We start from the raw sequence: 12400 nt of genomic DNA, 5'->3' as shown, positions 1-12400 counted from the left end.
TGTTATAGAATGAAAACCCAGGTTTTTCAGGATGTGCTGATACGAAGGCAGGGATGTTTTCATGTGCTGTTCTGCAGGGAGGTGCTGGAAAGACAAGAGAGACTCCAAAACTCCATGAAGAAACCACCAGAGGCCCGGTGGAATCAATGATGGATTCTTAGTGTCACAAGGAATCTTTACCAAGGGACAATATGCCCAGTGTGGGTAAGCATTAAACAGATTGCAGAACAAATTTTGGGAGTATTTTCCTGTAAACATTGCAGACTGTTATGTAATTTAGAAGGGTCCTGTTTGAGCAACCTCTTTTTTTTTTTTTTGGTTATGTATTGAATATTTTAATTTGTTGGGTTTTTTTTCTCCTTTAGACCACTGAGCTACCCGAGCAACAGAAAATCCTTTTAAGTCCTGCAGAGCAAACTGATGGAAGTGCAGTTGGAAAGGGATGCCCTTCTGGATACCAGGTATGAAGGCCAAGGCAGATTTGTATTATGGAGAGTGTCTGGGCTTTGAGAAGCACACAGGGAGAAACTTCCCTTCAGGAATAAGACTGTAGCATCTTGGTTTAAAAAACAGCTTATTATTTACTTGTAAAAAACAGCAGTTAATCAACAGAAGTGCTGTACCTATTAGGATAAAAATCCATGTGAATCCTGCTTTCTAATTTATTTAATTTTGCTTTCCAACTTCAGACAAAAAGAATTGCAGAGCCAAGAGAATGAAAAATTACAGCTGAAAAATGCTATTTGAGAGCTGCAAGCTGCCAACCAGCTGCAGGAGGAGATGCTGAGGGAGGCTGAGAGCCCAACTGAGCATCTGAAAAAGATGGTCCATGGCCACAAGGAAGTAATTCTGGAATTACAGGGCATCCTAATGGACTACAAAGACAGCAGAGGCAGGAAACTCTGTGAGCATGGGAATATTACCAGCCTGGTTCTCCACAGGCTGAGCACAGCAACTGAGAGATTTAGACTCAGAGGTGTCATACCTCAAAGAAAAGGTTGTCCTGGTATGTGAAGGAAGTGCTGATTTTCCTCCCAAAACTCAGTTTTTTGGTTTTTAGGAAATATTTTTGAGAATTCCACGAGTTCCCTCCTAACCTGGCCTAAGGAAAGGATTATGGCATAAAGAGGTGCAAATGCCACTTTGCAGTTCAGGTGACAGGTTCTGGTGCTCCAGCACTGATCCCAACGGGAAATTGGGCTTATTGCTGGCATTTATCCTGTGTGTGCCCCTTTTCACAGCTCAGGGTGGAAGACAAAGGAAGCACATTACACTTTACAAGCTGTTGTTCACACTGCCTTTTCTTTAGGGGTTTGCACTGTCATCTGTTCACAACAGGTGGAAGAAGAACTTCAGTCTCTGAAAAAAGGTTCACAGACCCAAAAAGAACCTCTGCTTCAGCAACATCGAATTAGGTACCCATTCTCTGTTTTTTTATTCACAGAACATAAATAGAAGTTTTTTCACAAGTTCCACAGATAATTCCTTGATGATGATGATGGGGTGGGGTGACTAGGGGGTAGCAAGCAATGTTTTTGTTTTAATAATTGCTCCATCCAGATATTTATTTGCTCGTGACTTTCTGCTGCTTTTTCCTTCCATGCTGACAATTTCCTGGTTTATTTAGTGCCTCAAAAATACTATTTTTGAAGAATCTCTACACCTTACTTTTCTAAGTGTGATTGGTAACTTAGTTGGCTGTGTAGAATTTGTTGGAACAGCAGTTCCACTGTTTAAATAAAAGATTAAAAATAATAATTTTGGTGATTAAATTGGCTTTTTTTTTTCTGGCTGACAGAGCACTTAGAGCTTTGTCCTTCCTTGTTTGAGAAGTCCAAATTTGCCCTGCTCTCCACAGGAGTTATACAGTAGCCTCTTCAAAATAACAGTCAATACTTAATAACAGAATATCAAAATTATTACATTGCCAAGTACTGAAAGAAGTTACTGTTTGCCAAGATGAAAATTAGTAACCAGTATTATCTTTTTGGAAGAGGAGGGAGCAGCTAAGAAGTGAGCATGAGCAGGAGGTGGCAGCACTGGCTGGTAAAGCTGACAGTGCCTGCAGCTTGCAAATAGCACCCAAACCCTGGTGGGGAGAGATCATTCAGTCTGGTTTTTTTTATTATAGTGTACAAAATGTTAGGAGCAGCCTTAATTTGGGAGAAGGGTTATGCTGCTCATACCTTCCACTTGCTGCTTCACTCATAGTGAAGGAATATCTCTCTGTGGAAAAAGGTCTTTTTTTTTTTTTTTTTTTAAAGTGCTGCTTTGCCCATTCCATTAAGGGCTTATGGTGTAGGTAAGGAATTTCTGAGGAGCTGTGGATCGAGGTGGAAGCCAAATTACTCTCCAGAATCATAACTAACTCTGAAATGACATTGAGCTTAATCACTAAAAGAAGACAACACAATTCTGATTGCACTCAGGGAATAACTCTGCTGAGCCAAAAAGAGATGTTTGGACTTGTTTCAAGTAGAACCTAACAGAAAACTAGAATAAATCCAGTGTACTGCTTAAAATAGAATACATTAAGATAATTCTTAATGAATATTTGTCTTTTTCTAGGTCAAAGAGTTGTACCTTGCTCGTTCTGAGACAGCAGCTCACACAGAACAGGATCAATGTGGCCAAGGATCTGGAAATCTGAGGGACCAGATTCATCAATTGTTGGTAAAAACAAGTGATAGTACTGAAAGAAATCTTGCTTTCTAAAAGCCTGTCCTTACTGCTAGTGTTCATGTTTGCATCTTGCTTTTTTCCCCCCTTTAATTAGGTTTGAGGATTATTTTTAACTAGAAATTTGAATTAGCTGTGAAAGGCCCAGAGGCCTTTTCCATTAGCGATGCAGGACATCCAGAATTAAGATTAACTTTGTCCTAAATTCAGAAATCACAGAATCCTATGTAAATCACATTAAAGATGCTGAGCAACCTTCACTTTAACCTCCCAGTTAGTGCTTTGCTGGTTTGCATTTGGTGTCGACACGGCATCATTTTCTTTCCTTTTGTGGCTTATACTGATTTGGGGATAGATACAAATGACATGAAAGACTTCAGCATTGAGGTGTTACATGCTTCAAAATAATTACAGCAGCAATGTATGCACTTAAAAGGAAATACATAAATTTGAAAGGAAAAGTGGAGGAGATGTTAGACTTGTTTAGCCAACCTTTCTCCTTCTGCCAAGTGGAAACCCCTGCAGCAGTTCCTATTCCAGTGTGTAACTGGGCCACTGAATGCTGCCAATGTTAAGAGACCAAAATAATCCTAAATGTGTTTAGCAGGGAGATGACTTTGATTTCTCATAGGTTAAACTTCATAAAAAAGAGATAGAACTAAGCCTGGGAAAAGGACAGAACAAGCGATTTTGGGATCAGAACACAGACAACAGCATCACTGTGGACCAGCTCAGGAGACAGCTGGACAACAAAAACCAGCAGCTGCAGAGCATGGAAGGAAATGAGGATGGAGTGTCTCAGACAAATGGAGTGCCAGGTTGGTGATTTTGGCTACAAACCTCCAGAAGGACATTCTGTAAACTTCCAGTAAGTTTGGTGCTGCCAGACATATCAAACAAGCTGTTGAAGGTGTTATTCTGGGTAGTAAGCATGTCTGCAAGAGTGGTTAGTAAATTAAGGGCCTCTGTGGTGCTTTACTTCATGGGATATTTAATGAAAATATAGTGAAGTTTGTGTCTATAACCCAGTGCCATGTCAGAATTCCTTCTGACAAAGATGATTCCTAGACGCTCACTTGACTTTCATTCCCCTTTTCTCCAGACTTCAGCCCCTCAAAAATGAGCTGTAATTAGATAACCTGCTTTCCATTACGAGTAAAGATGAACTACAGGACATTCTAAAGGTAGAAATAACCAAATCTCTTGGTTGATCCTGGTATTGTTATTCTTCAGATGGCTGCAATTAAGGAAAAAAATGAAAGCATTGGAAGAATCTCCTCTTTGAGTGTCCAGCTGGAGGCAACCAAGGAAACACTCCGTGAAGTTGGAGATGATCTTGCAGCCAAACAGATGGACTTGGAGGCTGCTGGGAAAACAGTGTCAGATCTGACAGCCTGTCTGCAGGAGAAGGAGAGAGCCCTTGGGGTTACCAGCCAGGAACTCAAGGAGCTGCATTCCCAGCTTGGCAGCAGGAAGCAGGAGCTCCAGCAGCTAAAGAATGAAGAGGGCTGCTTACACAAGGTGCAGTCAGAGCGTGAGACACTGAAACTGCAGGTGTTGGAGAAGGAAAGGATCATTAAGATCTTCTAAAAGCAAATGGTTGGATGACATGACCCAGCTCATGGCAGGCTGCTGGAGCAATGGAAGTTGAGAAATCCCAGCTTAGACAAGAAATAAATGACTGGAAACTCAAAGTAGAAGAGCTCAAGGTGTGCAAATGGTGCTGTATTTATGTCTCTTTAACACAGCATGGGTTTTCTGTTTTTAAATCTCTACCTTAATGGGCTGATACTGTGGTTTTGGAGAAGCTATCTGGAATCCTAATAGCACTAAGTGGGCAGAGAGGAACAATATGATCAATATGAGGAGGGAGTTGAGCACTGGGAATGAACTGCTACAAGATGGAAATCATTTTCATATCCTACACCTGGTAAGGTGTAACATGCTGTAAAACCATCACATCCGATTCTGTTGCCCCCTTTTTGCCTGCATTAGCAATTTTCACACAAGTAATCTCTCTGTTTTAATTTCTTGCCCCAAAGTGAGATTTAAAGCAGTGGTGTCTACGCATCTCTGTGGTTATTTTATGTAATTATATATAATACACATACTGTTGTTTCTTATGTAAGCAGGTTGCAAAGGATGAGAAAGAAGCCAGAATATGTGAAGTGGAGGCCAGACTGAGCGAGCTGGAGCTGGAAAAGGTTCAGCTGCTTTAACACATGCACAGAGAGGCTCCAGGCACTTAAGGATGTGAAACAGGGAAAAGATCAGCTCACGGATGAACTCCAGGCTGGTAGGAGCAACCTAGCTGGCCTTGCAGGTAGGGAGCCCCAGCTCAGCTCCCACAGCTGCTAATTTGGGCTGGTGTTAAAAATAAAAGAGCAGCTTGCTCCCTGAATCCAAATATGGCTGCTGGTACAGCAGGAGATTTCCTGCCAGCGTGGGATGGTCGGGTTCCTTCAGGGAGCTGTGTCATGGCGTGGGATTCTGGCACAGGAGGGTGGGAATACAATCTTTATGACCCATCTCAGTACCCTGGGCAAAAATACTTAAAACTGCCTGGCTCCAGAGATGAAAAAAACAGATCTAGTAAATCACAGAATGGGAACTTGACCTCTGTTTCTTGATTGTTATTTAAGAGCAGTAGTGGATCCCTTTAACCTTCTGTGGTCAAATTACAGGGCAACTTTGTTTTGTTGTACATGTGCTAAAACATTATTAAAAGTTGCTGCTCTAACTTGACTATTTTCACAACTAATACACCTTTTGGCTGGACCCAAAGCAACCACCAAAATTCACGGAGATTCTCAGTTAAATCTGCATTGCAGCTGGCCAGATGCCACTGGTCACATGCTTTGCTCTCTGCACACTCCTGTACCCTCAGAAAATATCCAAAAGCACTTCTTTTATCACAAGTTGGCAGCAGATCAGTAATCTAAGTCTAGAAGAATTATTTTTTTTTATTTTTTTTTTGTCACTCTTAATTTCAATCTTTCCTGACTCTCACCAGAGGCATTTGAAGATTTGGACACGGATTACCAGGATAAAATTGAGGAGATGCAAGATACTGCAAACAGACTGAAAATGCAGCTGAAATCTGCCCAAGCTGAACTGAAAGAGGCCAGGACTGCTCTAAATGCTGTGGAGGGATCTGCTGGCAATGGTAGCTATGGGTTGAACTTCCCAAAAATCACACACATTTGTCTTTGTTAACAAGAGAACTTTTGTAAGTTTTACAGTCATAATCACAGTTGTTCATGGAGAATTAACCTTGTGTTTTACAGCTCTGGAAGTTGCAGTGAGAATGCAGAAGCAGATCACAGCCAAGAGAGGGCAGATAGATGCACTGCAGAGCAAGATTAAATTCTTGGAAGAGGCAATGGCTAAAGCAGCTGAGGTCAGAAGAGCTCCCTGTAAAAGCATTTAACTGGATTTAGGGAAATTTGTCTTGGGAGAAATGTGTGGCCAAAAGCACAGCTGGCCCAAGAAGGACCAAAAATAATTTTACTTGTTTTCTGTGACAAAGAAATCATTCAGTTACCAACAGCTATAGTTTACTTCTTCACTGGCTTTGGGTCCTGTGGATACTGAAGCTTCAAATTCCAGTTTCAAAAGGGATCTGAAATCTGAGATGTTATTTCACCAAGTTGCACTTTTCCTTATATTCCTTACAAGACCTATCTTCTTGTTGCAAAACCTCATTTTTCTGCAAGATGCAATGACTGAGCTTCTCAAAGGGTTAATTCAGATCTTTCAAAGATGAAAGGATTTTAAAAAAAGGTGCAGAAAACAAATATGTATAAAGTATAAATTTTTGATTTGTGCTTTGTTGTCCCCATCTTAAATTCAGGAGAAGCACTACCTCAGAGAAGAAAACTGTAAACTAAGTGAAAAATTGAGCTGTATTAGAGCAGAAAATATCAGGATTGCTGGGGAACTGGACATCCTGAGAGCACAAGACAAACAGCTGAAAGAAAGACTATTTACGATGGAGACAGCCCTTGATAAGGTAATTCAAGGTAACTTTGAGTTCAGGGACACTTCTGGATGTTCTCTACTGTCACCTGGGAAGAGAAGGGTTATATTTAATAAGTTCTTTTCACATGTGCTGGAAGATCCTTACCTGAAGAGATATCTCTATTTTTTTTCCATAAGGAAGAGCCCTTTTAGGATTGTAACTTTTCAGGATGTACATTTCTGCATAAGGTGTCATTTTCAAATTGCTTTAAATAAAAAATAAGAAAATAATTATGATACCTCCTCCCAAGTGTGAAATATCTTCCTTTAAGTGCTTGTCACTGGAAACATACCTTTCTTGTGTGTATAGGTAGTCTCACCCCTTTTCACAGTAAACCTTTTAAGGAAGAAAAAGTATATATAACTTAACAAAGAGGGGAGCCAAGTTCTCAGCCACCCCTTTTAGGAGCTTGAGTATAGTTTTGCCTCATTAGCACTGCTGAATTTTCTAATCCCAGAGGTGCCCAGTAGGTCTGGGCCCGTCCTTGACAGGATTATGTCCCTTTAATAACAAGATCTGTGTGTGCAGCTTGTTGAGAGAACAGGGAAGAATGTAACCCACAGGAAGTTAGCACCACTAATTTGTGGCTTTTCTGTGCTCCCTTCCAGGCATCCATGCAATTTGCAGAGTGTCAGGGCATAATTCTATGTCAGGAGCAGGAGGCTGCAGCACACTCTGGATGTCAAAGTGAGTGTGTTCCTGAGAAACATGGTCCTAATATTAAATGCTTTTGCTTTGGGTCTGAACTTCAGGTTTCACTCTGTTTATTGTGAACAGCTCTGAACTGTTCGCGCTCTGAAACCTTTTTTTTACATGGAATTCCTCCTTGCTGCACGTGCTGTGTCCACAAATTCAGGTTTTTGAAGTGCTATTTACAATAAGGGCAATGAAAACATAGATTTGGTCCAATCTCTGACTTACCCTCTGTTCATCTCAAAAGTTATTATTTACTTTTGCCTTATTTATAACCGTGGGCTATCCAGGCTGCAGTGAGACTGTTGCTGTGAATGAACAGTACATGGAGAACAGTCCCTTTGTTATAAGAAATTATCATTCATTTTAGTGACCCCCCCCAGCTGCTAGTTTTGAGGGAGAAACAAGATGCTACATTCAAACAATGAATACAAAAAGTGCTTCAGAGGAAGAATGACCAAGGTGGGGAAGCTCTGTTGTTTCTCCACAGGAGCTGCAGGGCCCAGGCTGCTCATCAGCTTCTGCCTCAGGAAAGCTTCAGCATGTTGTGCCTCTGTCCCACCTGCACCCTGCTGTCCTGCCACCTTCCCTGGCCAGCCCTGCCCCTCAGGTGAGCACCTGCCTCAGGATGGGAACCTGCACAGGAAACCAGCATGTTCCAAAGAGTACAAATATCATGGAATTTCTCAATGGGAGAGCATCAGGTCGCAGTGTCTGAGAGCCATTTCTTAACACCAAAGATGAAATCATTTTCTGTAACTTCTTGTATGTCATGGCCTTTCAGGTCAGTTTTTTTGTGTAAAAACCAACCAGACAATTAAAAAACCCTATAGATTGTGGTAGGAGTTTATTTTATCTCTATCACCAATAACTTATAAACTATTTACATTGGTTTTCACTCTTTTTCTTTGCTAGTACTCTACTTGCTGTAAATCACTTATATTTGACAGTGAAAATAGACTTTTACATGGTTCTTGATAAATTTAATCATCTGATTGATGTTTAAATCTTTCTCCACACTGGCCTTCACTGATTTTGACCAGTTTTATCCACATCTTTGTCCTTCCTTTTGGTTTTGTACATCTACATTTAGATTTAAATTTCATTCTTGTGGTGTTCTGATTTTTTGTTACAGAAAACATCATTTTATTCAAAAAAAAAAAAAATCTTCTGGAGTTTTTGTATATAGCTTTTTGTAAAAATCTCCAGGAGGGACCTGATGTGTCTTCAGCAGGTGTTTTCTTTAATTTTTACCTCAGAATCTGCAGGAGGCTACAAGTTAGTGCAGGTATTTTTCAGTAGTATTTTCTGGTTTACTTTCTGATGTGGTGGCAAACATTTACATCAAGGAACAAAGGATAGTGGCTTCTGCAAAATCCCTGCAGCATCAGGACTCCCACTCTCTTTTCTTTGAGTTAATCAATTTATGCTTCTCAGGATAAAGAGGGAAAAGGGAGTGATTTTTAATGCAGTACCATGGTGAGGACATAACAGGTTGCAGAAGCACTTGAATTAAAGTCTGCTTTAATCTTCTTGGTTCCTGCATCATTACTTACTGTACAAAAGGAAGCAGCTCCAACCCTTGAGACAGACATGGATGATAGTCTGGTTCCTCAGCTGGAATGTGGGAATGGTTGGTTTGGTCTGACCCAGTATCACTTTGACCCCTTGTGAAGCTGAGGGTTTGTTCTCCACAGAAGCCCTGCTGAAACCAGTGTGTTCCCATTGAAAATTACCTTTTTTTCCCAATGAAAATAGGGTAGCAAAATGTTTGCAGCCACTTCCATCCCGAGGTGGAGCAAAGGTCATTGGGAGCACTGCTTTGAACTTACAAAGTGCTGAGTAGTCTGAAAAATCCAGTTTTTACAGAAAGAAAGGATTCTCTGAACCAGGCCTTTGCCTCAAGTGTTGATCAGTAAAATGAGGATAATCTTGCACTTCATCTCTGAGGTGGCTGTGACAATAAAGGGGTTTCTGTCTGCAGACAGCTCAGCTTTTACAGGAAAACACCTTGATCTGCTGCTCTCTCTGTCTTCAGCACTGTGTCTGTCCTGTACAGCAATACCTGGGGTCACAGGGTAAAAGGAGAAAACTAAAGGGGGTAAAACAAGAGTAAAAATTTGCCTGTGGATGAGTAGAGCTAAGAACTGACAATCAGAGTGCCTTTGTAAATACTTTATAACTGAATGGTTTTGTTTCAGGTGCCTTCCAAGCTGGACATTTTGAAGGAAGAACCATTGCAGGATCTAAAGAGGATTGTTCAAGAATTAACAGGCTCAGACAGTGACATTCCCTCTGTGGATCTCAGTGGCAATGGTGGGAGAAAACCACCTTTAGCAACCACGAGCAAGGCAGTGTAAGAGTAAGAGCTTTATTTCTGCTGTGTGCTGTGTACTTGTAGTGCCCTCTAAAACTGGGATCTGGCTCTTCACATGCCTCAGGAGCACCATAGGATGTCTTTTTGCAAGGAAGTTGGTTTACACATAAGCTTGAGAGAATCTGGAAACTTCCAAAGCTTCTCTTGTTTGCCAGGTTCCTCAGATGCTTCAGGTGGTAGGGAAATAGGAGGTGACTACAACATTTGCCTTTAGTGCTTGCTTTTTGGTGTTTTACCTTTTATTTTGGTTTAGAACTCCTTTCTTCTTGTCCTGCCTTATGTAAATATCCCTTCTCTCATTGCTGAAGCAGGCAGTTATTTTTTTTTTACCAAACACATGAAGTTGAAAAATCAATACAGCACATACAACACATGTTTCTAATCCAGAACGTGAGGATACTTCACAAAGAAAAATAGAATTCATGGATTTTGACTAGGATTAAATCTAAACTGCAGCTGGAGAGGCTGCTATTGCAAGCATGGTGGAAAAGGATATTTTAGGACAGTGAGAAGTGCTTTCACTCAGCTGAGTAACCTGCTTCTTACAGTACTCATTTGAGATTCAGTTTCTAAGGCTTGTTTAAGGCAGCCTCAGTCCTGAGCTTGTTTGTGTTGCTAAAAGCTTCCTGGGAATTACAAAACAAAGCTGTGGTGTTGCTTTCATCTCTCTTAAGAAAGAGCTCTGAAAGTTACTTACATTCTTTGCTTTTGATTTCCATGTATAAGACCTGGAGATTCCGTGTGAGAGCTCCACATCCTCGCTGTGGAGCCTGGCTGGCATGGCCAAAACTTAGCATAATCCTTCCAGAATGCAAGTTTTGCCTTAATTTTGCTTTCAGGGATCCTTCCTGCAGATCTTCAGTCCCCAGATGTTTCCCTGCCCTTTTTACATCCCTGGGTAAGTTCTCACTGGCTGCATTTGTGTCATATTGATGTCAAAGTGGAACTTTACAGAATAGCACAAAAAAAAATATAGTTCAAACACGGTGTATTTTCTTGGGACATGTTACAAAGTTTCTATTGCCATTACTGTGCAAAATTGCAAAATCTGTATCTTGTTGCAAAGCATCTCCTGGGAGGCCGGTACCAGCACACCCAAAATGGATAACTTCCATGTTAGTCTTGCATAATGAGCATGCATAATATTGTCATATTCTTGGAGCCTAAATTTAGGCTCTCGAATTCTGCATTTGGGCTTTTGGATATGGATGTGCTTTTGAGAGGAATCAGCTCATTGCAGAAGCTGTTGATTTCCTTCCAAGTACTGGGTGGTCAGAACCTTTTCAGCTGTGGTGATGTGGGTTTAAGTGACCTAAACAGAAATATAAGGATGTGGCTTTGAGCAGCAGGGTTTGAAGACACAAATCTTAGCCACCTTCTGGGTTTTTTACCCTAAGATTACCCATTCTGTGAAAACTGCCTGCAGACACTGATATATTTTATTGTTCTCTATTAAAATTTGAGCCACTGTGCTTTGGAGATAGGCTGGCATCCCTCTGTTTATTGTGAGGAGCAGCTACTATGGGTACTCTTTTTATATACCTGAGTATTAAAGGAAATCTCTTGGGTAGTTACTGTCAGCCTTCTAGCAAAACCAACTGCAACATCCAGGGATTTTTCCTGGCATCCAAAATAGCTTCAAGGAGTGGGTTTTTTTATTTGGAAGCCTTGAGAAGTAGTTGAGCAAGGGGAGTTTGTAATGAGACCCAAGTCAGGACAGGGAGTCTTGGGTTGTGAGCAGCTGTAATATTCCCATCAGGCTGTGTGCTCACTGCTCTTTGCTTGGATATCTCCTAGGAATTGCATCCATCTGCTCAGCAGCTCGTTGTTACACATCCTCCCCCAAGAAAGCCTCTCAGGAGGAGAGAGACAGAGCAAAATCTCCAGTGCCCTTGCTGTTAACTGCTCTACCTGATGACCTTGGCTCCAGTGCCTCAGCAGGACACAGACCATCCACAAGGAATGCTGGCTCTCCAGAGGGTGCAGCCACAGCCCCCCAAATAGGTACATCCAGTCCCATTTCCTGATCCAACACCTTGGCTGCCAGTGCCTTTCCTTCTCCCAGTTCTCTTCAAGGAGTTTGATTCTGTGATAAATGAATTGTGAGCAAAATGTAGCAGCTAATTAATGTATTAGACAAAGAGGAGATAAATTCCACACACCACTAAATTTAAGGCCTGGTAAATTGCTTTATTTGGGAATAAATGAAACTGGAGGAATTCGTGACATCAATAATTGCATAGTTGTGCTGGTTCCTGTAACACATTTAGTAAAGTTCTGGGTCTGACTGAAAATACTGGTGTAAATTTTATTTTCTACGAACTGTGATTTAAATGGAATGTTTAGATAATTGATAGCGGCCTTATTATTATTATTATTATTATTATTATTATTATTATTGTTGAATAATTTTTTTCCCTATCTTCTCAGCCCGTGGAAAATAGCGAGCACACACCAAGGAGACTACAGAACAAGATGGAAAGCCTGGAAGACCTGGTGGAATTGTTACAGATAAAAAAAACCAAGGTGCCAGAATTTACCAAAAATATTCCTATTTTGTTGAAGAAACCCACACTCTCCAAAAACTCTTCTTGGTACCTGCCAAAGCACTTTCACATCTTTTACTAGCA

At 41.0% G+C, this 12400-nt stretch overlaps 1 protein-coding gene across 1 annotated transcript in view; it reads left to right on the top strand.

Annotated features, from left to right (window-relative positions):
* The first annotated feature begins 191 nt into the window (after positions 1-191).
* The window catches only part of CCDC158 (coiled-coil domain containing 158), a 27811-nt gene continuing 15602 nt past the window's right edge, over positions 192-12400 (top strand). The window contains 22 exon segments of the mRNA XM_027668204.1: positions 192-204; positions 404-461; positions 690-953; positions 955-1006; positions 1339-1428; positions 2569-2673; positions 3311-3459; positions 3461-3497; positions 3913-4306; positions 4309-4388; positions 4812-4895; positions 4897-5002; positions 5693-5845; positions 5967-6079; positions 6533-6691; positions 7309-7361; positions 7363-7387; positions 7884-8003; positions 9595-9749; positions 10610-10668; positions 11568-11774; positions 12193-12296. Coding sequence (XP_027524005.1) covers positions 192-204; positions 404-461; positions 690-953; positions 955-1006; positions 1339-1428; positions 2569-2673; positions 3311-3459; positions 3461-3497; positions 3913-4306; positions 4309-4388; positions 4812-4895; positions 4897-5002; positions 5693-5845; positions 5967-6079; positions 6533-6691; positions 7309-7361; positions 7363-7387; positions 7884-8003; positions 9595-9749; positions 10610-10668; positions 11568-11774; positions 12193-12296 — 2580 coding nt within the window.

The sequence above is a fragment of the Corapipo altera genome, unplaced genomic scaffold (genome assembly GCF_003945725.1).
Source record: "Corapipo altera isolate COAL_440 unplaced genomic scaffold, ASM394572v1 214, whole genome shotgun sequence".
In the NCBI taxonomy this organism is placed as follows: Eukaryota; Metazoa; Chordata; class Aves; order Passeriformes; family Pipridae; genus Corapipo; species Corapipo altera.
This window is presented reverse-complemented; position numbering and strand designations above follow the sequence as displayed.